The 27,896-nt window shown below is 41.4% G+C and overlaps 1 protein-coding gene across 2 annotated transcripts; it reads left to right on the plus strand.

Annotated features, from left to right (window-relative positions):
• The first annotated feature begins 2,888 nt into the window (after window positions 1–2,888).
• On the plus strand, window positions 2,889–27,259 carry slc29a4a (solute carrier family 29 member 4a). 2 transcript variants are annotated; one of them, XR_013908600.1, is made up of 12 exons: window positions 2,889–3,042; window positions 4,821–5,186; window positions 8,586–8,717; window positions 8,803–8,916; window positions 11,415–11,543; window positions 13,288–13,362; window positions 13,472–13,740; window positions 19,427–19,547; window positions 19,734–19,921; window positions 21,929–22,169; window positions 23,044–25,473; window positions 27,084–27,259. XR_013908600.1 is itself a non-coding variant. In XM_026165511.2 (10 exons), exons 1-10 carry the CDS (start codon window positions 4,964–4,966, stop codon window positions 23,187–23,189), a joined length of 1,629 nt encoding a protein of 542 aa, XP_026021296.1. In that variant the 5' UTR covers window positions 4,827–4,963; the 3' UTR covers window positions 23,190–23,330. The 2 variants fall into 2 exon arrangements, 1 of the variants encoding a protein (XP_026021296.1); XM_026165511.2 differs by lacking the exons at window positions 2,889–3,042; window positions 27,084–27,259 and having other exon boundaries at window positions 4,827–5,186; window positions 13,472–13,731; window positions 23,044–23,330.
• The last annotated feature ends 637 nt before the right edge of the window (window positions 27,260–27,896 follow it).

A 27,896-nucleotide genomic window follows, 5' to 3' on the forward strand; every position in this document is an offset into this window, starting at 1 on the left:
AAGTCATAATGTAACTGTGCAAACACATTTAGGTCTTCCACAACATAAGTGAGACGTGGATGCCAACAAATCTACAGGAAGTCTTTTTTTTTGGACATATTGCTGTGGGCTAAAACAACACGGCGAGCCATTACTATTCAACATGCAGCATAAATCCAGAGATGTGAGCCTTCCTACGAGCTGAGCAGAGGGAGGCAGGCGCGCAGCCAAAACGAGAGAGCCGGTGAGACGGGCAGGCTGGAGACTCAGTTATAACCCAGGCAGACAGGCAGACGGGTGAGAGGAAGACAGGTGCACAAACAAAACAGCCAGCTAAAGAGATAAAGCAGGCACCAGATCCAGGGTATTTCACACAGATTAAATTCATCTTAAGGAAGCGTTTCTGGACCACCGTCAGAATGCCTGCACCTCGGCCACAAGATCTTTTTGCATGTCTCCGTCTTCCCCTGTAGCTGTAACCACTGACTTTCTTTCCTTTCTCTGAGTAGCAACCTAAGAACTGAAAGGAATTCAGAGATGAAAGTTCAGCTTTTTAAATTCTCCAAGCAGTAAAGGATGCAATCAGGGAAACCCAACATTTTTTATAATTAGTTTGGCATGAAGTTAAGAAAAAAGTTGCCTGGATGGGTCCACAGGGGATAAAAGCCTCCTAAGAGCCCCTCTTAAAGTGAACCTGTTGTCTTTTCCCTTACGTTTGTGTCAGATACAGTACATACTGTTACAAATGGTACAGACTGCACTGCATTTTTCCGTTTCAAACTTCTTCTCTGCTCCTGGCTCTTTATGACATCAAACAGGACAGGCGGCTCAGGCTGTAAACACAGCTGCCCTATCAATCTGCAGCACCAGCTTTTTCTTTAGGAGGGGCAGCCAATGAGAAAAAAGCTGTCAGTGAGGGGAAAGAGTGCCAAACTGGAGCAGCCAGCTCTGTTTTTTGATTTTGTTTTTCTTCTTTGAATGGTTTAAAGATACAAGGGAAAATGTGTTGTTAGTGAGCTTTGCATTTTTAGGCACAGCTGTGACAGAGGTATTGATCTTTTAATCTAACTCTGCAAGAAAACCAATAAGTCCCAGATGTAAAGGCCAGTCCTTTACATCTGTCAGACATATGTTCTGCTGTGGGGCATCTACAGTAAAGCGTACATACTGTAATTATGGCTCCAAAATTACACCCACAGTGTGATTCGTTTTGCTCATAATCCCCTGTCAACACACAGGTCTGTGTATAAAGTGTGTGCAATTTTTCTAGCACTGTGCAGCTTTGCTTTGAAAAGAATTAAATGTACAGAGAACACCGAAGCTTGAAATTTAATGACAAGTGCATCTTCTTTGGGATATTTTAATGCTTTTCTTTTTTGTACATGCAGAGTAACACTGGTGTGGAGACACACAATGATGGGTGCACTTGTCTTTTTCATGACTTCAAATTGTTCATTTCTCAGAAATCGGTTTAAAAAAACAAAAAATACACCTTGCTGTGCTGTGAGTCAGCGAATGCACTCTTTGCACTGATGATGTAGCACAGGGCTGTAATTTGGACTCATTTCAGGTATAAAGTAAAGGTCTGAGTGATGCCATTATGAAAAAGACAGACATACGAAATCAGCAGCATCAAAAAGTACTTGCTATGCAGCTGTGATTTTCTTTTCTGTAAAACATGCTTTAGCACAGCTCCCGCTGCTTCACTTTAAAAAAAAATATTTCTACTTGTGTTCTCGCCCTGCGTCTTTTTAATTTGCGTGTCTTCTCTGAATTAGTCTGCCATACACAGCGTGTGCCAGGAAGAAATCAGAAATAGAAATCCAGACTATCAAAGGTTTGCTCTCTGCACATAATCTTTAAGAGATCAGCAAACAGCTATGTGCAAACGTGGCGATTAATAAAATTCACCAAAGGACAAATTCAGCATTCGAATTAGATCAACTTTTTGTTTGATGCTTTACAGCATTGGAGCTTTTCTGTGACCAGTGATTTTAAGCTTGGAGATGAGTGAGCTGAACTCTGCACGAGTGAAATCAACACTTAAACTAGCAAGCTTCAGAGTGGCATTCAAACCAAGGACCTCACATCATGCACTGCAACAGCAGCAGAAACAATAACAGCAGCAGCAGCAGCTCCTGAGGCTGTTGCTGTGACACTGACAGCAGGCCCACACCTAACAAGGCTGCTATCCCATTTAGTTAATTCCCGCCTGGCTTGGCTCCTTTATGGCAGCAGTGGGGGTGTGCAGCATGACGGAGAGCTTGCCAGTAATAAAGCATTAGCATATTGAACTGAACTGATAAACTTGTCAATCACTTGGAGGCCCCACTGCCAGCATTGTGGTTACTGTGGAGGTGTGCACAATTTATCCCCATTTCCTACCACCGTGTGTCTCATCCACGTGCTCTGGCGACACATGTGTATGCAGGTTATCACATCAGGCCAGTAAATGTTGAAAACAAGTGGGGGGGGATGGAGGGACTGTTAAACACATTTATATATGGGCCTGTGACGCACAGAGGACTGTGGTGTGTGAAGTAAGTGCATAATGTCTGCATTTTCTCCCCTTTCTTCCACTGAAATATAATTTTTAGTTGTAGTTTGATGACTTACACCATGGCTTATAAATCATTAAAAAACAAAGCAGCACTTTCAAATATATAAAGCAGGTGATTAAACTGGAAAGTTGTTGGAGACGCACTGGGATGAATTCTCTGCTCTATCGGTGCCTTTCAAAAGGCTGATTGCAAAAGATGAACAGCCACAGGCGGGTGCCCCCCTCCTCCTCCTCCCTCCTCCTCCTCCTCCCTCCTCCCCCCTTCGCTTTCCTCATCCATCCATCCGCGCTTCCCTCTGCCTCTGCCGCTGGATGGTGCGTTTTTAGGACCCCACGGAGGAGGAAACCCGGAGCTTTCCCCCTCTGTCTGATGGAGACGGCGCTGAGGAAAGGAGCGAGTCCGGTCGGCGGAGACCACCTCGAGGATCCTGCAGGAAGGACTTCGCTGCTGCTGTAGGAAGGCGAGAGAGAGGGGGAGAGGAGCGAGAGGAGAGACTCGGGAGGTAACGGGCCGTTAATAACCTGTTGTTGGTGTGTTTTTGTTTGTCGTTCATAAAGAGGAGAGCCGAATGAGCGACGTGAGAGCGACACGTTAGCCGTGCTGGACTGACTGGGCTGGATTTCTAAAAGAGGAACTGGCATTATTATCTCTGTTTCGCCCTCCGCTCTAACGTCCTGCTCATGTTTATTTTCTATGTATGTATTTATTTTTTCATTAGATTTTATGAAAATCACGCGTTTTCTATCAAAAGCAAATGATTGTGAGTTAATGTGTTCATTTGCCATTTCTGCAGGCGTACGCTCTTCAGAAGGCGTAAAACGAGATGTTAGTTTTATTTATTCCTTTTCTTTCCTTTCTTTTATAATTTTCTTTGCTCATTTAAGTCAACAATAGAAACTGCAGCACATCAGACTGCAATTCAATTACAGCAGCTGGCTGGAGCCTTTTGATTTAAAAGGAGAAGGGCTGCGAGCGCCGCCCGAAGTCTGGACGTGGAATCTGTACAGAGCGTAAACTGGGATCATATCTGATCTAGAACAGCAGCCCGGCTTTACTTCATAAACAGAGCTGTCACTGCTTTGTATTTAATAATCACCTGTTCCTCTGAGGGGGCCACCGGGGCCCGTGATGTTACACAGATGATAACCTTCTTACATCATCCGATCCTACCAGTTTCCAGACAGCAGAGGATTAAAATAGAACATAAAAAGAAATAAAGCCGGCTTGTTCCGCACTCGGGAGCTTCGTGCTGTTGGCCTGGAGTGAAATAGCACTTGCAGGGCACCAGAGGTGAGCAGGGAGACTGGCAGCGAGGCCGCAGGGTTGAATTGTTGCCTCCTCTTTGCATGTCCTCCTTGTGTTTGCACAATCCAGCCAGGTGCGCAGAATAGAAGCGCTTTTGTGCTCTCTTTCTACGCCAGTATGGAACAACATCAGCGGCCATTAATATTGATCCAGCTTGTAACAATGTTGACTGAAGTAAATGCAAACACGTATTGAACCGCAGCTCAGCTGCTCTGATGACAGAAGGGACTAACTTACATTTAAAAGTGAGCAGGGGTTCCTCCGCTCCTCAGCAGGCTACACTTTCAGTCATAGTGCAGAGAATTTATTGGCGTGTGTTCTGACTGCTAATCAAGTTTCTCAATAATTGCTCGGTAGCAAAGGTCAGTGCTTATCTCATTTATAAGCCTGCAAACTGACTAGATTTGGACTGTTGGCTACAAATAAAAATCAGGGTAGTGGTGACAACAAGAGATTCCAAGCGAGTGTTGAGGTGTTTTTGGTATTGCATGCTGCAACTGTGATGAGCATCGTGCTCTGTTTTCTGATCTTTGTAGAGAAAACGATTCAACAGGTGAAAGAATACAGTGGGCTTCTCTGTTGAATTGTAAAGCTGCAAAAATGCAAACTAGTAATCAATGACTTGAATTGTAGATGACGGATATTTCTGTTAGTCAGCTAATTGATTTCCACTTGGACCTCTTCCTCTCTTCTACACTGCACAGCTTCAGCTCTCTCGGCGCCTCTTTACTGAATGCAGAGATGCATTTATGCTCACCTTGTCTGTCACTCATTCATGCATCCTTTGTCATTCTGTTTCTCTCTGTTAATATGCTTCTCACACCGACACACATACACAAACAGGGGGGCCACATTTCTTTTGCTGTCTAACCTTGAGTTTTGTTATTTTCCGGAAAGCACAGCTTGCGTTTTTTCTAGTCTTCTTCTGTCTTTTCTTATATTTATTTCTGTTTCCTGTTCTTTCATGCCCTGCAGATCCTCCATCATCGGAAGGTCTCCTGCATCTCTTCCAGGGCGTGCCTCTGTGATTGCGTCTAGCATGCACGCTCACGAGAGCGCACAGCTTGTCTAATCAACCACAGTGCGTGTTTCTTCGCGAGCGTACGTCAAGTGCAGGAATGGGTTCGGTGGGCGCGGAGCGCCGCAGGCCCACGCCGGCCCAGACACCCGAGGAGAGGGACGTGTGGAGGGATGGAGGAAGATCTGTTTGGAGAGAGGGCTGGAGAGAGGGAAGAGAGAGCGGCATTGTGCAGAGCTACAGCTTCGATTCATACCAGCTGGAGGAGGAGGAGATCAGTAAAGACGCCCCGGAGCGAGGAGTGCTGGCTTTGTCCGAGCCCGGTGAGGGAGTTTTTGTTCTATCTGTGCATGAGTGTGTGTAATCTACTATTTATAAAGAGAGAGGCGAGGAACATGGAAGGAAGGAAAGGGGTAGGTGTACCAACAAACAGCAATTTGTCAAAGTGAAAAAAGGCACATTAATATCCTTCTACTCCTAAACACCAGGAACAAAGTGTTTAGATACGTGGACAGAGAGAAAAGTGTTTGCCAATGATTTTCCACCAGAAAATTTAAAATGCACCTTCTTCATTGTTTACCACACTTTCACATTATATTCTATATATAAAGAATTTAGACAGAATAGCATTTACATGTGCTGTTTACATATTTACTGATTAACTGTTAGATATGTATTCAGAGGGCAGTAAACCTCTGCTCTGGATGTTTTTAAAATATATTTGAGATTGTAAGAAGCAGTGAAAAAGATGCTTATAGGTTATAGGTTTTTCAGCTGGAAGTTTTCAGAGTTTGCACAGTTGTATAGATCGAAGAATCCCAAGATCTTTTATAACACTGCTACTGATACCGCAGATTAACTACCCAAACTGTCTTATCTTTTAAGACCTGCTGAAATTGTATCTGTATGGACGGGCTGTAATCTGCTCACCCGTGTTGATTTGACCTGAAACAAGCACATACGCCACAACATTATGTGGGATTTGACAAGAGAGAGGTGGAGAGACTCAAACTGCATGACTGCGAACCCGAGCTGTCAGTGAGTGTGGATAACTCACCTTCACTGCATCTATCCAAATCAACTTTGTTCTGGTTTAAACTGCAGTGTTTTTTATTGTTGTTTGTTTAACAACAAAACACAACACTGTGCAGAAGCCTTGAGTCACTCATAATTTCTTTATATTTAATTAGGAAAATGGGTGCAGAGATTTATTGAAACATGTGCAAACATACATGTAAATACAGTATATAATACAAAACAGAGTTTGTATAATTCTAATCAGCTTGAAAGTCAAGATTTGGTACGACCACCTTTATTCTTCAGCACAGTCTGATCTCTCTTAGGCAGCTTTCTTGTCATTTCTTTAAGTAGTCTTCAGGAATAGTTCTCCAGGCTTCTTGAAGGACACAAACTCTTCTTTGGATGTTGCTGCCTTTTGTTCTGTTCTCTGTCAAGATGATCCCACACTGCTTCAATAATGTTGAGGTCTGGGTTCTGGGGAGGCCAATCCATGACTAATAGTGTTCCACTGTGTGTTTTTCTATCTAGGTATGCTTTTGCTGTTTGGCAGTGTGTTTGGGATCATTGTCAAGCTGAAAAATGAAGCTGTTGCCCGATGTATTGCTCGGTGTATCTAACTGTGATGATACTTTCCTGTGTTCATAATTCCATCAATTTTGACAAGATCTCCAACAACATTGGCTGAAATTCAGCCCCAAACCATGACAGAGCCTCCACCATGTTTTACAGATGGCTGTACACACCCACTGTTGTACTTCTCTAATGACCTCATCTCTACATACTAATGAGCCGTTTTCAGTTAACACCTTTTTGGGAATCACCTCAATGGTACAAAAATACTAAGTTATTCCTGTCAAACTGTGTTGTCTGTGGGATTTTTTATAGATTATACTAAAGGAATTTTAACAAAGGTTTTTGCAACAAAGTGGCTGAAGATACAATTTAAAGTTGATTCTTTGCTGTTCTTCTTCTTTGTCTGTTACGTGGATTACACTACAGTGGTTCGTCCCTTAAGTTAGGTGCCTTTTTATATTTGAATGTTCCTCTGAAAAGAGCCAATACCGGACTGAAAGTGAGTAAAAAGGTAGCCAATGTAAAACAAAGAAAAAGAAAAAAAAAGAGAGAGAGACAAAACTATTAAAGTTCTTCAGAAAGTCTGAAGAACTTTCTAGAAAGTCTGGCTCTTTAGAAGCAGAATTGAGAAGTGGCTCAAGACTTTTTCACAGCGCTGTATTGTCATTTGATTTATTGTCAAATACACTTTACAACAGCAGCTAACCAGAAAAAAAATGTTTTAAAAAATCTGAAATAAAATTTTTAGTTATATTAAGCTTTAAGTCTCTTCCCCCTCCCCTTTTTACCATTTCTAACAATGAGACTATCAAACTTCAGCTAAGCTTCTATACCAACAGCTACCACAACAGATAACTAATATGCAAACTTTATTTCAAAAATGAACAATGTTGAAAGTGACATCAGATTTTTTAAATCAAAGGTTAAACATGGTCGTGCTGCTAGATTATTCCAGCCCACTTAACCTCTGGATAAGTTCTTCCAAATGTAGAAAACCGATTGGTTTTCCCAGCTGTGTTTGGGCAGGAGGTGAGGTGCACCCTGGACAGGTTGCCAGTCCATCAAAGGGCCCTTAGATTTTTGTAAATAATAAGTCAGAATGGATTTAATAACCGTCTTGAAGATTTGTATGGGCAGTGCATGTTAGACACAGACGGTGGTCTTGATAACAAAAAACTGCTGTGTTGCCTGGTTACACGGGTTACACAAAGGCCATGTTAATCAGGTCATAAGTGACCAGTGACGCATAATGACGGCCTTGCAGGCAGAAGCCTTTTTCCCTGCTCTCTTCATGTGTTTCTTATTTATATTTTGCTCTTTTTTCCTGCTTCCCTTTCTTTCCTGAAGCTGCCAGTCTTCATATTTCAGTATGCAACAAAACAGACAGGGGATGCAATCTCCACAGAGTCTGCCTTCTCCTAGAAGAAAATAAAAGATGGAGATGTGGCAAAGCAGCCTCCGAGAATGAGTTAACCTTAAGATGCTATTTCAGTTCTGCAGCTGCACAACAACTGTGTTTCTGAGCAGAGGACAACAGGTTTTATGAAGGTGTACACTGATTTTTATTTTCAGCGGCCAAATTAATTCTAAAAGGGTGAAAATCCATTTGTATCAACAGATGTATCAGTAAAAAAAAATTTTGTTTCTATAGTAATAAAGTAGTGACATGAGTCAGTGAGAAGGACATTTTCCCACTCAGTCTGCAGTAAAGCCTAAATTCTCATGATGAATGATTTGGGCCATTAATATTAGGCTTACGGGATTAGGAAAGGATTAAGAACAGTTATATAAAAAACCTGCACATCACACTTTCTCCATGTAACCGATCCGGCTGCAAAACAGAAATGTACGAGTTTTAACTGAAGCTATTTCGACAGCTAGACCATGATCTGAGATCCCCATGATTAATCTTTCACTAACACAAGCGCAACAGTCTGCTCCACCATCAGCTGCTCCATCAAGTGGAACAGAGGCGTTCCTGCTGCCGCTGCACCTTTCTTCCTCCTGATTAGCTTCTCTGAAGACAGAGTGTTCTGGCTTCAGTACTAATTCAGATGTTAATCATATCCCGCCGTCTGATTTCATGCTGCTTTAATTCTCTAACCTATGACTCCCATTTTGCTGCTCAGACTTTGAGGAACCGATCCCTGACGACCGTTACCATGGCATCTACTTTGCAATGCTACTGGCTGGAGTGGGTTTCCTGCTTCCCTACAACAGCTTCATCACAGATGTGGATTACCTGCATCAGAAGTTTAAAGGTATAAATATGGATGAGTGTGCACAAAGTCACGTTTGCGGTTACGGCTCGAGGCTACGCTGTCACATCTCTCCCTTGTGTTTCAGGGACATCGATAGTGTTTGACATGAGTCTGACGTACATCTTAGTGGCTTTGTTGGCCGTCATCCTCAACAATGTGCTGGTGGAGCGACTCAGCATGCACACCAGGATCACTGTGGGTAAGTCAGAGAGGCGCCAAGAGCACAGATCGAGTGGAAAATTAAAAACTGTTCCATTAAAACTTACCCTGTTACTTATTAAATACTTTGGGACCACACAGTCCCGAAGAGATCTACCCACAGGGGAGCTTCACTGAGAACTACAGTCATGAAAAAGAAAGCACATTCCCTTTCAATTCTTTCACAGATCAGGGTGTAAAAAAATCATCTTGGCCTTCAGACTATTTAAATATAACCTCAGATATATTTTTACACCATGCCACTTTATTTTACAAACACTAAGGCAAAATGAACGGTAGAGTGTGTGCACCCTATGATTCAGCAGCTTGGAGAACCACATTTGATAGCAATAATTGAAGAAGCTGTTTTCTGTATGACTTCAGTCTCTCACATTATCGTATTGCAAAAATGTCAGTGCACCTTGTGGGCATTTGTTTATGCACAGCATTTCAGTCAGGTTGAGCCTGGGCTATTGCAACACTTTGATTTTTTTCTTTTTCAGCCATTCTGTTGTAGGTTTGCTGATGTTCTTGCAATCATGGTCCTGTTGAAAGACCAGCCTGGGCCAAGCTGTCAGACAGATGGCCTCACATATGACTCTAGAATACTCTGGAGAATTTAAACACGTTCTCTCTCCCGAGGCTCAATATTTTAGGTGACAAATCGTCAACATGTTACGCTTCCGGGCACCCAACACGTTCCTAAATGACGAGATCGGAAAAATAAGGAAATATGAGAACTGTTTGGAATTAATCCACACATATTCGTTCATTTTCCTCAAATCACTTTGGAAAACACTATTTCACGTCATTAAAGTGCTGGTTAAGGTTAGGTATAAGGTTATGGTTAAGGCTGGAATACATGGCTGGAACATGTTTTGCCACGGGATCGTCATTCTACTGTATTTCACCCATAACCCGGCGCTACCTTAAGAACGCCGAAGGTCGCCTTCCACGTTCCTCAGGAACGCTGCCAGATGTAACAAATCATCAGGATGTTATGCCTCCGGAGTGAGAATGAGCTGAGGATTTCATGGTCAACTCAGTGGCTGCAGGGCCCAAATCATCCAACGTCCCCCACCGTGCTTGGAAGTTGGTATGAGCTGTTTGCGCTGATGTGCTGTGTTTGGTTTTTGACAAATAGTGTTTTATAGCCAAACATCTTCACTCTGTCCTTTGGACTGAGAAGACCATTGTTCCAGAAGTCTTTTTTTTTTTCAGTTCTATCTTTGCAAATCTGTGCTGTCATGTTTCTTTTAGAGAGACGAGGCTTTCACTTCAAACCTTTTGAAAGAGCCATACACTGTACTGTGATGAACATTAACATTTGACGTGCTGGCTGAGGCCTGTAGAGTCCAAGATGAAGTTTCTCTGAGCGTTGCACGTCTGACCTTGTGGAGAATTTGCACAAGAATGACACAAGACTTGGCTTGTGGTTGGTAATGGAGCATAACTCTTATTATGGTCTTTGATCATTTTGTAATCCTAGTTAAGCTTCTTCATGTTGTCTTAATGGCTTTGGTGTATAATTTCTGCCTTATAGCATGCTGAAAGTGAAGTGCTGATCAAGATATGCCAAGATTTATATTTCATTTTAATGAGTCAAAAATCATATTTTACTCCCACACACATGAAGCATAAAGCCAAAAACTTCACTGCTGGTTAAAATCAGTTGTATTTTTAATTCTTAAGCCTAACCTTACAAGCTGTCCTTCACGTGTGGACACATAAAACGGTGCACTACTTCCAGCAGTAGTAACAACTGTCAAAAAACAGCAGGAAGCTCAAAGCTTATCAGAGTGTGCAAAAATGGGAAAATGTTATAAAGATAAATAAAAATCCACTTTTCCATGGATCTCTTGTGGTCTTTATTCATAAACACCACAGGAGATCCGTTTTTGGCTTTTGCCGAAAACTGAATTGACAAGAAGCGGTTTCAGGATTCATCTGCATCTTCCTCAGATTGCTTTCATATTTCAAAAACATCATTAAAGGTGATTTGCTATGCTCTTTGAATAAGCTGTTCGGTAACAGGCGAGCACATAGAGGCTGATTTAAAATCATGTTTGTTAAAGTCTTAGCTGGAGATACTGGAGAGATGTGGCCGAAAATATTAATCTTTGCAGAAATTATTCTCAAACTGTGATATTGGAGATGAACCTAGAAATATTAAAGCCCTTCAAGCTCACCCTTAAAAAAAATCATGATAAAAAGTTCTTTAAATATGCATGTTCCCCGGAAGTTTGAGATCACTGCACATACATGCTAAATTTCAGAACGGGGTTTCACCGCAATAGCCTCTGCTGCTTAAAATAGCTGTGCTTGTATTTTTGGTTAAAGGTCTTTTGAAGTTTGACGTCAGCTTGAGAGCATATCCCCAGGTTAAAGAGTTAATGAACTGCCTCACATATAGTTTCCTCACTCTTATCAAATATGTGTTCAGTCCTGCAGTCACAACATTACCTGGATCACTGACTCAGCCTGTCACTCTCTCTGCAGGTTACATCTTAGCTTTGGGGCCCCTGATCTTTGTCAGCGTGTTCGATGTTTGGCTGGAAAAGTTCACCACCAAGCAGGCTTATGTCATCAACCTGGTATCAGTGGGAGTGGTGGCCTTTGGATGTACAGGTACTTTGATGTTCTTTTACCCTAATAATGGTTAAACGAACTGAATGACAGACTACAGTTAAAAGGCAGAAGAGCCACTCTTGACTACATCCTTGCAGCCTTGACTTTTTGGAACTAGATGAACTATAATTGGATGAAAGGCTAGAAAGACAGATTGCCAACATGTTACAATCAGTCCATCTGCACCAATTAGCGCAACTTGTCTGCGATGTGGCTCTTTGCAGTAGGGAACTCGGCTCAGCTACCTGGCACCTGGTTGCATTCTGGTTGTAGTCTATATAAAATCGAGGTGGTCAAGCACTTCTTGCATTTTGCAGTTAAATTACAGAGACGCAGCAATTATGTCACTTTTTGTGGAGAAATTTCAGAATTTCAGTTTCATATCCATTGGGTTCTGGCTGTGCAATGAGCACTTAATATGAATTTCTATGTATGTAGATGGCAAAAAATTTTCCATCTACATGCCAGTTTATCAGTTTATCACACACAATTGCCACAAACAGGTTGCATGTAATTTCGGACTTAACTGAAACTAGCAGCCTTTGAGAAATGTTTGCTAGCCTTTCAAAAGCCTAGCAATCATTAGCCGCTATTACAGCCACCTGTGTCTTGTCTCCCGTGTAAATCAACGCAGTAACAATGCTTATAAGCTTTAAGGCTTAACATCTTTGAAAAATGTTTAAAAATTCACCGCTGCAGATTTTTTTAATGAAGGGAGAAATGAGCTTTCGAGACAAATACTCTCTTTTTCTGTCCCAGGCTATAGAGATGTTAGCTAGTTTTACTGTCCAGGCTGTATGTAAATGATGGCTCTCATGTGAGTTTTTTTAACCATTAAAGACCATTTGTGGATGAAGGGTGCACAGCTCAGATATCAGATGGCACAAATTAGCTTGGTTAGCAAGCTACATTTTTGAAATATACCGATGCAACACAAACACATGTGTAATAATAGCTTTAGGTAACAGACTACTGTTACCTAAAGCAATTCAAATACTAGAATTTGAATCGCCATAACTGTTGCACAAACGTATTTGGAGGGCTGCCTGATAATTCCATTAAAAAAACCCTCCAAAAGGCGCTAACAACACAATCACCTTAATGAGGTTGATTTCAGGGACTCTGAAATTGTCTCAATTGTGCCTCAAGTGGAGATTAGAGGACCTGCATTGGGTTTAGTCCTGGAGCTGCTGGTTGTATATGACTATGTGAAAAGTGTGGCTCGTAGCAAAAAGCTTACAGACAATGTACAGTTTTGTCTGCAGGCAGCTAGCAGACAACAACACTCTGCTAAAGCCTGTACATCACCGATTCAGCCTGTAAAAGAAGGCAGAAAAAGTGGAACATTTAGCTCCTTAATAACCAGACAGTTCCCTCATGAGTTTGTGGAAAACAATATAGAGCTATGAGGACAATTGCTTTTATTAAAAGGATAATAAATTATAACTAAATATGTGTCAGAGCTCCCCCTGTTGGGATAAACACAAACCCAATAGAGGTTTTGGTCTTCAGGTGCTGCCGACTTTAATACATAGAGTCGTTTTCCTCTGTGTTTGTCAGTGAGAACTCAGTTTCTGCCTGCTGTAATATCAGTTTAATTAGTGGAGGTCTGAGGGTCAGAGCAGCTTCTCTCAAGTGGTGTGTGGTGGTTCATTAAGTTCCCCTCTAAATAAATCGTGTTGTTACAATGTTGACTGTTGGGCCTCTATTTACACTGATAACTGCCTCCCTCCTCCCTCTTCAGTGCAGCAGTCCAGTTTCTATGGTTACATGGGGATGCTGCCCAAGAGGTACACACAGGGGGTAATGACTGGAGAGAGTAAGTACACTCAACGATTAGCACACACGTTTTCGTTAGCTCTTGCTGCCAGACTTTGTCATCCTCCTCACCTTCTTCATCTCCTTCATCATTTACGTACCCTCCTCAGGTACGGCGGGGGTGATCATCTCGCTGTCCCGCATCTTCACCAAGCTGCTGATCAAAGATGACAAGAAGAACACGCTGATCTTCTTCCTCGTCTCCATCAGCATGGAAATGCTGTGCTTCCTGCTTCACCTGCTGGTCCGCCGCTCACGATTTGTCCGGTATTACACCAGCCACGCCCAGGGTAAAGGTCCGGGCAAATGTCACGATCCGAGAGACAACGGGACCGGGTACAGGGTTCACCACGATGTCACTGCAGAGGAAGTAAGATTTGTAAGTTTATGGACAGCTTATTGACTCACATGTGTTTTATGTCTGTTCACTGCGAATACTAAGTATTGTTAGCCATGCCAGCAGCAGGCTCAATTACTCTGGCACAGAACACACATCTTAACATATATACTATATATCGCAAAGAGCCAGGCTTTCTTTAAAGTGTTTAAAGTGCTCTTAAACTATTGCCTTTAGATATTGGCTGGTTTTCACTCTTTTATATTACAGTCCTAGTAGCCGATCATTTCAAAGGAGTGTTTTTTGTTTATTATGCCATTAACACTAACCTATGAATCATTCAAACATTAATAAGCTAACTTAGCAGATGGATCAGTGTTGTCTTAGGTGTACCGTTAACAGCTGTGACAAAGACACAAAATTTCTTCCCATTTCTTGAGCTAAATCTATGAAAAGTGTCAAAGATAACAGAGTTTAACAGGCAGAAAATGTTTTACACTAACGTTCCCAAAGCACTATCAGTAGAAAACTTATATCTCAGCATGCTGTGCAGCATATTCTTAAAAAATGAATGAAATTGTAAGTAGCAAACAAAAGAACTAAACAAGTATCTACAGCAGATGAAGAGTATTTGAAAGTCATGGTCTTAAGAAATAAGAAAAAGAAATCCAGCAAAGACCTGACATACGATCAGAGAGATGTATCTGGCCCTTTAGTCGATCCATCTACTGTTCACTAAAGATGGTGGAAGGATGGCTCTCAAGAAGGGAAAGAAGAAAGACTGTACTGTACTGAAAATAGGCGGGAACATGTCTGATGGAGTGATGAATCCAGTTTTGACATTTCTGGTTTAACTGTTCATCAGTATGTTTGGAAAAGGTCAGGAGAGGTACAACAGTGTCTACAGCCATCTGTAAAACACGGTGGAGGCTCTGTCATGGCTTGGAGCTGCATTTCAGTCAGTGTTGTTGGTGTTTTTAAAACTGATGGAATTATGAATGCAGAAAAATACCATCAGATTTTAATTCGATATGCAGTAACAACTGAAAAGCATCTGATTGGCTTCATTTTTCAGCATGATCCCAAACACACTGCCAATGCAGTAAAAGCATAGCTGGCTAGAAGGACACACAGTGGAACTTCGGTCATGGATTGGCCTCTCCAGAGCCCAGACTTCAGCATTATTGAAGCAGTGTGGGATCATCTTGACAGAGAACAGAATAAAAGGCAGCAAACATCCAAAGAAGAGCTTTGAATGAAAGCCTGGAGAACTATTCCTGAAGACTACTTGAAGAAATGACAAGAAAGCTATGCATATCTCCTGTAGTGCATTTGGTACCAAAAGTCATAAATATGCCATACACTATACAGTGAACTGCTAAAGTGCTTGGACTTGATATTTTGCAGTCAGCGTTGTATCTTCAGCGTCTTTGATATTTTTCTCACGTTGCTTTTCAAGTTAGATTAGGATACTGACTCTACACAGACCAACAGGCTCCCTCATTAAAGCTTCCGCTACATGTTTTATTCATTAAATCATTTATAAATATTGTAATGACAAATAGTTTCTGGACTCAGACAGGGAGGAAATGCCAGGCCTCTAAACTGTAATGTCATCCAGAGCGAGCACGCACACAAGTATTGAGGGCTGGTTGTGCTTAAAAATGCAATCACTTAGTAGCTATGAGCTGTTTCTTGGCTGCTGGTCAGAAAGATGCTAAAAGAGAGGAAGAGCAAAAGATATTGGAAGTTGTTCTTTAGGGTTGAGGAATATAGGGAGTGGTGCAGGAGAAAGACGGAGAGTTGACGACGCCTCCTTTGAACCCAGAGAGAAAGAGAGTCACGATGCTGAGAGAGAAAAAAAAGTTTACGGGAAGCTACTAATGCGAGACAAGTGAGAGAGGCAGTGCAGAGAGTGGGGAAGAGCTCATAAAAATTGTAGAGAAAACATAAGACAAAACAAATTAAAGGAAGAGAAGGGAAAGAGAGCAGGACACCGGCCATGACAACGAGAGGAAAAGAGGGAAAGAAAACGACTTTGAATTGAAACCCACTTTGTAGCTGTGCTTTGAGCAGCATTTTGTAGCCTGAAGACATGAAGCTAGTACTGCTCATCCTGCTCTGTGTGTGTGTCTGTGTGTGTGTCTGTGTGTGTGTCTGTGTGTGTGTCTGTGTGTGCATTCAGAGCCTTCAAAGGAAGAAACTGCACCTGAGGCTATCATCGCTTAATGTGTGCATGTTCATATTTGTATGTGCGCCATTACATACAAGTGTGTGATGGACGTCCCGCGGTGTTTTACAGCTCTGTGTGTGTGTGTGCACGTGTGAGTGTGTGTATGTGCACATGTGTGTGTCTGGGGTTGATTCTGGCAGTTCTTTGTTCTGGTTGCCATGGGAAATGAATGCAGCTCTTCCTATTATGCGATAATCAAGAATAGGAGTGCCTTCTGGCCCGGCAGCCCCTCTAATCAACTAATGGATCTATCTGTGTGTGTGTGTGTGTGTGTGTGTGTGTGTGTGTGTGTGTGTGTGTACGTGCAGTCACCTGGCTCAGTGAATTAGTGTGTATTTGGAAAGACCTCAGCATAAAGGGATGTGCCCATACCCCAAAAAGATGTCTGTGTGTGGTGGTGGTGGACATCATTAAGTCAACCTTCAGCCGGTCACAGCCATCCTCTCTAATAGTCACTGTCATAAAAAGGGGATGTCATGTATCCCAGAAGCCATTACTAATGAAAGAAACTAAAACATGTAAAGGTCAAAGCAGTAAAAGTGAATGTGTTTATTTATTGTGTGATGGCTACCTCTAGTGTTTCCTTAAAGAACCTTCAAATGCTTTAAAAAAGTTTTCAGAAATGAGCAACAAAGTCTTAATTTTCCCACTCAGAACTATGTTTAAAAATGAATACAGTTCAGTATTTTCTAGCATAGGGAATTAAAAGGGGACAGAATCACATGTTTTAGTGTTTTTGAGGACAAAGGACCCTTTTTTTTTATCCCAAAGATAAGGATGAGTATACGAGGGAGGCTGTGACTTCAAAAGATGATAAGTACTGCCCACACCTGCAGAATGGATCTGCATTCCTAATATAATAACCAGCTGGGTTTTTGCTCTTTTGTGGAGTCACCGTTTGCTTACTTTAACTCCAAAACTATATCACCTGCAAACATAAAACTCCAAAACCTCCAAAACAAAGTTTGCATCTTGCAGCTAATGCAGCTAACATCACCACCTCTATGCTGCTCGCCTAATTTCTGTACACTTATGTAATATACAGGGAGTGCAGAATTATTAGGCAAGTTGTATTTTTGAGGAATAATTTTATTATTGAACAACAACCATGTTCTGAATGAACCCAAAAAACTCATTAATATCAAAGCTGAATGTTTTTGGAAGTAGTTTTTAGTTTGTTTTTAGTTTTAGCTATTTTAGGGGGATATCTGTGTGTGCAGGTGACTATTACTGTGCAGAATTATTAGGCAACTTAACAAAAAACAAATATATACCCATTTCAATTATTTATTTTTACCAGTGAAACCAATATAACATCTCCACATTCACAAATATACATTTCTGACATTCAAAAACAAAACAAAAACAAATCAGCGACCAATATAGCCACCTTTCTTTGCAAGGACACTCAAAAGCCTGCCATCCATGGATTCTGTCAGTGTTTTGATCTGTTCACCATCAACATTGCGTGCAGCAGCAACCACAGCCTCCCAGACACTGTTCAGAGAGGTGTACTGTTTTCCCTCCTTGTAAATCTCACATTTGATGATGGACCACAGGTTCTCAATGGGGTTCAGATCAGGTGAACAAGGAGGCCATGTCATTAGTTTTTCTTCTTTTATACCCTTTCTTGCCAGCCACGCTGTGGAGTACTTGGACGCATGTGATGGAGCATTGTCCTGCATGAAAATCATGTTTTTCTTGAAGGATGCAGACTTCTTCCTGTACCACTGCTTGAAGAAGGTGTCTTCCAGAAACTGGCAGTAGGACTGGGAGTTGAGCTTGACTCCATCCTCAACCCGAAAAGGCCCCACAAGCTCATCTTTGATGATACCAGCCCAAACCAGTACTCCACCTCCACCTTGCTGGCGTCTGAGTCGGACTGGAGCTCTCTGCCCTTTACCAATCCAGCCACGGGCCCATCCATCTGGCCCATCAAGACTCACTCTCATTTCATCAGTCCATAAAACCTTGGAAAAACCAGTCTTGAGATATTTCTTGGCCCAGTCTTGACGTTTCAGCTTGTGTGTCTTGTTCAGTGGTGGTCGTCTTTCAGCCTTTCTTACCTTGGCCATGTCTCTGAGTATTGCACACCTTGTGCTTTTGGGCACTCCAGTGATGTTGCAGCTCTGAAATATGGCCAAACTGGTGGCAAGTGGCATCTTGGCAGCTGCACGCTTGACTTTTCTCAGTTCATGGGCAGTTATTTTGCGCCTTGGTTTTTCCACACGCTTCTTGCGACCCTGTTGACTATTTTGAATGAAACGCTTGATTGTTCGATGATCACGCTTCAGAAGCTTTGCAATTTTGAGACTGCTGCATCCCTCTGCAAGATATCTCACTATTTTTGACTTTTCTGAGCCTGTCAAGTCCTTCTTTTGACCCATTTTGCCAAAGGAAAGGAAGTTGCCTAATAATTATGCACACCTGATATAGGGTGTTGATGTCATTAGACCACACCCCTTCTCATTACAGAGATGCACATCACCTAATATGCTTAATTGGTAGTAGGCTTTCAAGCCTATACAGCTTGGAGTAAGACAACATGCATGAAGAGGATGATGTGGACAAAATACTCATTTGCCTAATAATTCTGCACTCCCTGTATTTATTCTGTGGTACAGCAAATATCCTCAAAACGCTGTTCTCATTTACATATTTGTTTCTGCCATCACACAGAGATGAGAGTGTGAAACAGGGAAATGTAGCCCATTAACTTACAAGACCGTTTTCACTCACCTCTAAAAATCTTGAAACGATCGTGAATATAAGTTTAAAGCAGCGGCTAAGATCTAAAATGATCACTTAGAGAGAAAGCAGTCTTTTTCTTCCTCTCTCCCTCTAATCAGTTTTTTTGGATACCACCCAAACTGTAAGTAATTATATGAGTAGCTGGAGCTCTGATCTCATGAAAAGTGCTTTCTGATTGTTGTTTTCACAGTCTGCAAACTAACAAGTTTGTCGCTTTAGGGCCCGCGACATAATGTTCTTGCTTTGTGACTCTTATTTTTTTCCACATCTTCACTCATTGTCATTATCGGGTCTATTTCGTGTTGATTTTTTCACATTGGGGTTGTAATGTAGTGATCTTTAATAACAATCTTAATCTTGTAGTTTTTACAAGTATGTTCTGACTAGAAAATTCTCCCTTAGGACATCTTTCCCACAGTGTTGAAGGATTAACCTTCGGATTATTTTTAAATACGTCATTGGATCCAACACAGATGAGTTCCTGAAGCTAGGGTCGTTCAGCACATTGATATTAAATGTTCGTGTTTTCTGTTGCACACCCACTACGTGTAAAGAGAAATAAATGTCTGAATGATTTGATATATCTGACTATTTTACATTCTTTTCATTTCATTCATATATGTCTATCAATATATATAGAGAGAGAGATATGTTACAATTAAGATTTGAAAGCATTAACATAAAGTCTCGTGTGTCTATTCAGTTTAGAAGATTACAGTAAACATCTCGTCTGTCTCTCTTCAGGGAAACGGTGGTACAGGAGCGTCTTCTGTGGAGGAAGGCGTCGAGGACATTGCGGGCGGTACCTATGTTCGATTTGATGCCCCAAAAGCCAAGATGAGAAGGAGCTGGCCCGGGCTCCGAGGTAGTCTCTTTCAAAATCTTGTCTAATCACTTCTCAATTACCCTCTGACTCCAACAGATGGATCTGAAATTTAAATGCATCCCCTGGTGATTTTTATTTAGGTAGAGGAGCGATCTCAATGAAATGACTGCTCGAGTGAATCATTTGAATTTTTAATACGGTCATGTGTGTGTGTTCTCAAACCAGACATGATCTTGCATCGTTACGTGGTGTCCCGCGTGATCTGGGCCTACATGCTGTCAATAGCTGTGACCTACAGCATCACTCTCTGTCTGTTTCCCGGGCTGGAGTCAGAGATACGAAACTCCACCTTAGGTGAATGGCTCCCCATCCTCATCATGGCCACCTTCAACATGTCGGACTTTGTTGGCAAGGTGAGCCATATATTAACTTCACAAGTTTGAATTTAAACATTGTGGGTGGTGACTTTTACATGAATACTTCACACATGATACTTTTTATAAAATCGGAGAGATTAGAATCATATATTCATATATTTCACGGTGGTGACTTTTAACCTTTGATTCCAGGGATTTAAGTTTTTGGAGAGAACTTGGAAGAGAACAACCCCAGTTCCAAAACTTTTGTGACACCGTGTAAAATGTGAATGAAAAAAGAAAATCCAAAGCCTTTCCTTTGGCTGATCCATGTTCTTTATTCATCCAAAGAACATGATCCATGTTCTTTGGATGAATATGGTTTCTTCTTTGCACGATGGAGCTGTATCTTCATATGTGGATAGCACAGTGTGGTCACACACAGTGATTTTTGGAGGCACTCCTGAGCCCACAGTGATTTCTATGACAGAGTCATGTCTGTTTTTTATGGAAGCCTGTTTCCACCACAAAAAAAAGGGTATCCATATGATATAGCTCAAAATTTTGACTTATTAACTTGAAATTTCAATTTACTTTTCTCAGAATTTCGAGTTAATAACTCGACATTTCGATTTAGCTCTGCCAATCAGTAATCTACATGAATGGCGTCATTTTCTTGCAACCTGGAAGGATACGGCACAGAGAAATACGCACTCAAAACCGGATCGCAACAAATTGGCGCTTTTTATAGTACGTTTGCTGATAGTAACGCCACATGATTCAGCTAATAACACAAGGATTTCATCATTTGTGAAGAAAATAATCAGCAATTTGTGCGTTCATGACTGGCTATAATACTGTTAGTTTAGCTGTAGCATTTGTAGCTGAGGGCTTCAGCTTCCGGGTAACAAGGAAATGACTTCATTCACGTAGATTACTGATTGGCAGCGCTAACGCAATATGTCGAGTTAATAAGTCGAAATATCAAGAAAATAATTCAAAATTTCAAGTTATGGATACTTTTTTTTGTGGCGGAAACAGGCTTCCGTAGTTTTTAATGCAGTGCTGTCTGATGTGTCTTTCAGCCTTGTCCCTTGTGCACAGAGATTTCTCCAAAATTATCAGAATCTTTTGATCTATATGTATAACAGATGATGAGGAATATTACTGAAATTGTTCCAAAAATGCAGTTTTTTTGCAGATTGCTGAAAGTCTGCCTCTCTAAGATGCTCTTTTTAAATTAAGTTTTAGGTTTGTTCTGTTGTGAATCCCATCATTTTTGGAACTGGGCCTGTATTAACTTACTGCCAATGTATAAAATTCACTGGTTTAACATCAATATTAAATGCTATTGCCCTTCTCACGCTACACTTACTGAGATTTTGGGATTTAAATTTCCATTTACAGGCATCTTGGCATTAAAGGAACAAGAAAGACAGAAAGGCAGAGTTAACCTCTTGAAACCATTAAAGTCGTCGACCCATTAATTTAACGTAAGGCTGGTAAAACGTCTGGTGTATTGTGGGATAATTGCACTTACTATAGCTCGGAGGCTTCATCCGAACACTCTGAAACTTATCTGGTTTCCTTGGGTCATAATTTTGACTTTGAAGGCACCAACATTGGTTTAGTGAAAGTTGTTATGTAGGCTTTGGCTTTGTCCTCGCGGCAAATTGAGTTTTTTCTTCAAATGAAAAGGGAAAGAGATTAGACGAGGAATTAAATTGAAAAAGGAAAAATTAAGGTAGCTTAGAGGTATAAAAAAGAGAGAGAGAAAGAAAAATGTCACGATAAGAGACTGGAAAAGTGTAAAGAGGATTTTTCTTTTGCATTTCTCTCACGGTTCACTTTGTTTTGCACTAATACTGTTATTGTTCTTATTTATTTTCCCTGACAAGTGCTTTCCTTAGAAATTGTTCCAAGCAATGGAGAATTACTGAACATAACGGTCTTAAGTTCAAAACTGCAAATGCTCATATATTTCATATATTATTGGAATATTTTTCCTTGTTTTTCCAAAGTGTAATACACAGCCTGACTGAAACACTCCTGCTGTCCCCTCAGATCCTGGCAGCGCTGCCATATGACTGGTCTGGGGGTCGTCTGCTCTTCTTCTCTTGCCTGAGGGTGGTCTTCATCCCTCTGTTTGTCATGTGTGTGTATCCGGCCAATGAACCCACCCTATCCCATCCTGCCTGGCCCTGTCTCTTTTCTCTCCTCATGGGAGTCACCAACGGATATTTTGGGTCTGTACCGATGATCCAGGCTGCGGGCAAAGTGCCGCCTGAACAGCGGGAGCTTGCAGGTGATTTTTGACTTCTTTTGTCTGATTTATTGTTAAATAAAAAGCATCAATAATTGAACTGAAGCCAGTTGATTAGACCCAATTAGCTTAATTTTAGCTATATAAGTTGTTGTATGTCATAAGAATACCATTAAATGGTTGTAAATTAGATCATTATATTCTTCTTAGCAGCATAACACTGACCTTAGCACTGTAACTGTAACTTAATTATTTTATCAACTTAATAAAGTTGCCTTTCTTTAGAATGAATGAGGTTTTTTTTGGCCTGACAGCTAGCTTAGCTTAGCTAGTAGCAACAAGGCAAATATAGCCTATATTAGATGTAATTTTATGTTAGCTTAAGCCTTCAGAGAAGGATTACATATAAGATATCAAACAAACTCAACACTGTTATGTGCGCTATAATATTAAACATTATTACCTGTGAGATGCTTTTTAAATTTTATCTTTAACACTCAAAAGTAGTGCATATTTCAAGAGTTTTTTTTAGCTAGCAGTCTGACATTGTTTTCAGGCTGGGATTTTGTGAAGAAATACTAAAGTTACATTTAGATTATAATTATAGATTTTATTATAATTTTCCTCTGAGTGACCTGTGCTTGGTGTCTTGCGCTCCTATTAATGTTAGCTTGCTAAATTAGCATGCTAAATTAGGATGGTTATAATGGCACATGCTATCCCTGCAGATGCTAACATGCAACAACATCAAAGAGTGGATAGCAAAGATGTACTTTCTTAGACTTGTTACTCACTATCTAACATGTTTCTTGCTTACTTGTTCACGCCGAGCAGTATTCTTTATTTAAAAATGGCATTCCCCCCGGATTAGGCAGTATGATCAGCTCTACAGTTACTCTCTGCTCTCTCTCGCCAGGGAATACTATGACTGTCTCCTACATGACAGGCCTGATGGTTGGCTCCGCTGTAGCGTATGCAGCTTATAGCTTCACTGCTCCACCAACAGGAATACACTCCTCCACGCTCAACATACACACACCTGCCAACACTACCGTGTATTGAATGTCCGTAGGTTTGACACGCACTCACTCATCCATCTGTATACATTTACATGTACACACATGCTGCGTAAGGACAGGACGTTTGCCCTTTCAGCAGCATAAACTGATGTACTACACTCCAGCTGCAGAATAACTCAACAATAACAAAAGAAAAGACAAGCAGTGGCTTTTAGTGTTGAAAGGGATTAAGTGAAAAAAGTGCAGATTTCTCCACTCGCTCATCTCCCGGTGATCCACTGACCTTCAAGCATCTGCTCCGATGAACTTCCCCGGAGGAAGAGAAGTGGAGCTGTGCGTCTGCCAGCAGGCAGACATTAACCCTCAGAGTATCACACAGTGAAATTACTGTCTGCATATGTGCGAACACATCATCTGACATTTGTACAGTGCAAAGTCAAGTGATATTTTGTTGCGGGGAGCTAATGGCTTGTGGTTTTAGAGGAGACCTTGCATTATATTTGATGTTATGTTTTATGAATTCTCAGAGCTGTCGCCCATCATAGAAGCGAGATGGTGTTCAGACTCACGGAAAAATATGATCAGCGTTTTTAGACGATGAGTTCCGTAAATGCTCATTTTATTCGGACCCTGTTATTAAAACCAGTTTAACCTTATGAGATCTCAGCCCTCATTGAGGATGACCCTAACCCTGTGCTATCAGAATAAGTCATTTTTCAAACAAATAATCATTCTAACTGAAAAAAACTTACATCTTGGGTTAGGGCTTGGGGCTATGAGCTGTTACCAATAACAACTCAGACCTCACAAGGGTTAAACAATCAGTGTCTTTTCTGCCTAAGACTCAAAGACATTTTTTTGACCCTGAGAGCACTGTGTTAGATATCTAATGCTGCAACCAGACTGGGGGAAATAATGGTTGGAGGCAATTATTGCAACTGTGTGCAATTAAATTTTAATGTCATTGCCTTTGAAATGGTTGCTTTGACAACGTAAATCGGATCTGCAACAACTTGCAGTCAGTCGTTGTCTTCAAAGCGAATTTGTTGCATCGAGATGACGATAAAGGAACAAAAAGACTAAATGGAGTCAAGTTGGCAGTCTGTTTGTGATAACAAGCACTGAAATTCACAAGAACTACTTCAAATTCGGAATCCATCCAGAACCTCACAGATTTGAAAGAGAACTCCCTCTGTTTCAATAGTGACGTAGTTGCTGCAGGATTGCTCAACAACCTTGCATTCTAACAGGAGAATAATAGTTTGCAACCAGTTGATCCAAACCCCTTACTACAACGAGACACTTTGCAGACAAGTTGTACTCTTCGATGCAGACTACTATAGACTGAGTGCAACATGTTGATGATCTGTCTCCATTTATAAAGTCAACTAAACAATGATTATCAGCAAAAATTCACCCATCAGTCTGATTGCTTCGTACCTTGGAGCAGACAACACCCTCAACCTCGGGGTGACCGCTTGGTTTCACGTGAGCGGACCACGCTCCTCTCTAAACTCACCTTCTTTCTTTTTTTTTTTCAATCTCTAAACACTTGTAACATTTTGTGACTGCATCTTGCATGTTTGTGAAACTGTGTTGAAAGAATCTGTCCACAAAGTACTCGAACCTGTCGGTGTGGTATTTCCTACTACAGCAGAGGGTCTCCAGGACCACGCAATTGTCATCATGACACACAAACAATACCAGCTGTAGGGTAAAAAAAGAAAGAAAGAAAGAAATCGTGTAAAAGGAGAGATTTCACGTCACTTCTTGCGCCCCCTGATGGCTGAAAAAAGTATTTATTTACCAGAGGAGGTATTGCAGTCCTATCACGCTAGTCTTTGTTGGTTTATCTGAAATGCTTTGCACCTCCTTTGAATGGTGTCTGTATTAAATGTCTATGTGATGATGTGGGATATAAGGGGACAAAATAATTAGTGCCAAACAGTCTGTGTTTATGACAGATGCGATTGGGGGAGGGAGAAAAAAGTGAATGTAAAGTTGTAAATAGAATAAAATGCATTCAAGGCAATGAAAGGCATTTATTTTCACTACTGCAAAGCCTGTAGAAAGAATCAGATTCATATCTTTTGTAGCTTTATTTAGTTGAAGTGACCCCTGGATCCCCACCTTTATTTATCTCTTTCTTTTTTCCAGCTGACGCACAGCAGCGTCTCCGTTCCCTCATGTTTCCTGTTGGACTTGATTAATTTTTCAGCGATAAGAGAAGCAGCCGAGTTCACAGTTTATATATTATATTTAAAAATAAATAAATAAATAACAGACCTCAATGTAAAAAGCTGCAAATGTGCACTGCATTATGTACAGTGGGGCAAAAAAGTATTTAGTCAGCCACCGATTGTGCAAGTTCCCCCACCTAAAATGATGACAGAGGTCAGTAATTTGCACCAGAGGTACACTTCAACTGTGAGAGACAGAATGTGAAAAAAAAAAAATCCATGAATCCACATGGTAGGATTAGTAAAGAATTTATTCGTAAATCAGGGTGGAAAATAAGTATTTGGTCAATAACAAAAATACAACTCAATACTTTGTAACATAACCTTTGTTGGCAATAACAGAGGTCAAACGTTTACTATAGGTCTTTACCAGGTTTGCACACACAGTAGCTGGTATTTTGGCCCATTCCTCCATGCAGATCTTCTCGAGAGCAGTGATGTTTTGGGGCTGTCGCCGAGCAACACGGACTTTCAACTCCCGCCACAGATTTTCTATGGGGTTGAGGTCTGGAGACTGGCTAGGCCACTCCAGGACTTTCAAATGCTTCTTACGGAGCCACTCCTTTGTTGCCCGGGCGGTGTGTTTTGGATCATTGTCATGTTGGAAGACACAGCCTCGTTTCATCTTCAAAGTTCTCACTGATGGAAGGAGGTTTTGGCTCAAAATCTCACGATACATGGCCCCATTCATTCTGTCCTTAACACGGATCAGTCGTCCTGTCCCCTTGGCAGAAAAACAGCCCCATAGCATGATGTTTCCACCCCCATGCTTCACAGTAGGTATGGTGTTCTTGGGATGCAACTCAGTATTCTTCTTCCTCCAAACACGACGAGTTGAGTTTATACCAAAAAGTTCTACTTTGGTTTCATCTGACCACATGACATTCTCCCAATCCTCTGCTGTATCATCCATGTGCTCTCTGGCAAACTTCAGACGGGCCTGGACATGCACTGGCTTCAGCAGCGGAACACGTCTGGCACTGCGGGATTTGATTCCCTGCCGTTGTAGTGTGTTACTGATGGTGACCTTTGTTACTTTGGTCCCAGCTCTCTGCAGGTCATTCACCAGGTCCCCCCGTGTGGTTCTGGGATCTTTGCTCACCGTTCTCATGATCATTTTGACCCCACGGGATGAGATCTTGCGTGGAGCCCCAGATCGTGGGAGATTATCAGTGGTCTTGTATGTCTTCCATTTTCTGATGATTGCTCACACAGTTGGTTTTTTCCACACCAAGCTGCTTGCCTATTGTAGATTCACTCTTCCCAGTCTGGTGCAGGTCTACAATACTTTTCCTGGTGTCCTACGAAAGCTCTTTGGTCTTGGCCATGGCGGAGTTTGGAGTCTGACTGTTTGAGGCTGTGGACAGGTGTCTTTTATACAGATGATGAGTTCAAACAGGTGCCATTCATACAGGTAACGAGTGGGGGACAGAAAAGCTTCTTACAGAAGACGTTACAGGTCTGTGAGAGCCAGAGATTTTCCATGTTTGAGGTGACCAAATACTTATTTTCCACCCTGATTTACGAATAAATTCTTTACAAATCCTACCATGTGAATTCATGGATATTTTTTTCACATTCTGTCTCTCACAGTTGAAGTGTACCTCTGGTGCAAATTACTGACCTCTGTCATCATTTTAGGTGGGGGAACTTGCACAATCGGTGGCTGACTAAATACTTTTTTGCCCCACTGTAAGTGATGGCTTGGATGGAGAATGTTGGCACTGTTTGAAATACGGTGGGATGCCATTTGGGAGCTAACCTCATTACTGTATGTATGTCCTGCTTCCTGCGGCCTCTCAGCGAGCTGCTGGGTTTGAAGGTGTTTTTAGTTATTTTTGGTCAATTGTGTCATTAAAGGACATGAAAAGTCTCTCTCCTTCTCTTTCTTTCTCTCCTGCAGACATTTTGAGAGAGGGGGGAATCCAACTTTCCCAGGAATGCTTTTTTTAACCATTCCTCACGATGAACTCGCACATTCATTGTGAGGATTCGTAAAGCAGTCTGGTTTTTATGGAAATTATTTTTCTGTAGGGTTTTCAAGAAGGGTAAACAAGAAACTAGCAGCTATCTAACTAACCAACTCCCCATTTTTACTTTGATGATGGGATGATGGGGGTTTTTTTTATGTTGATTTCGCTCTTTTCTGTCTCACCACTGCAAAATATGGTCCTCAAGACGCCCATTGTGGAAGAAACAACCTCAAAGGACGTCATACTTGTACATATTTAAACTTCAGGAAGAGTGAATACTTAGAGACCATGTGGTGTACGATCACACACCACACCTAAACTCTTAATAATGATTTCAGTTGCACCAGCGAATGCAACTTTGTGATCATTCCTGCTGCAGTAAGACCACAAAAAATGAATAAATAGACCGAAACAGCTTTACGAAAGCATCTAAAGGAGCCTGCACAGTTCTGGAAAAAACATTTGACTGATGAAACCAAGATAACCTTGATGAAACTGCTCGGGATCTAAAGCGGACTGCATCATCTGTCAAACATG

The sequence above is a fragment of the Astatotilapia calliptera genome, chromosome 4 (genome assembly GCF_964374335.1).
Source record: "Astatotilapia calliptera chromosome 4, fAstCal68.1, whole genome shotgun sequence".
In the NCBI taxonomy this organism is placed as follows: domain Eukaryota; kingdom Metazoa; phylum Chordata; class Actinopteri; order Cichliformes; family Cichlidae; genus Astatotilapia; species Astatotilapia calliptera.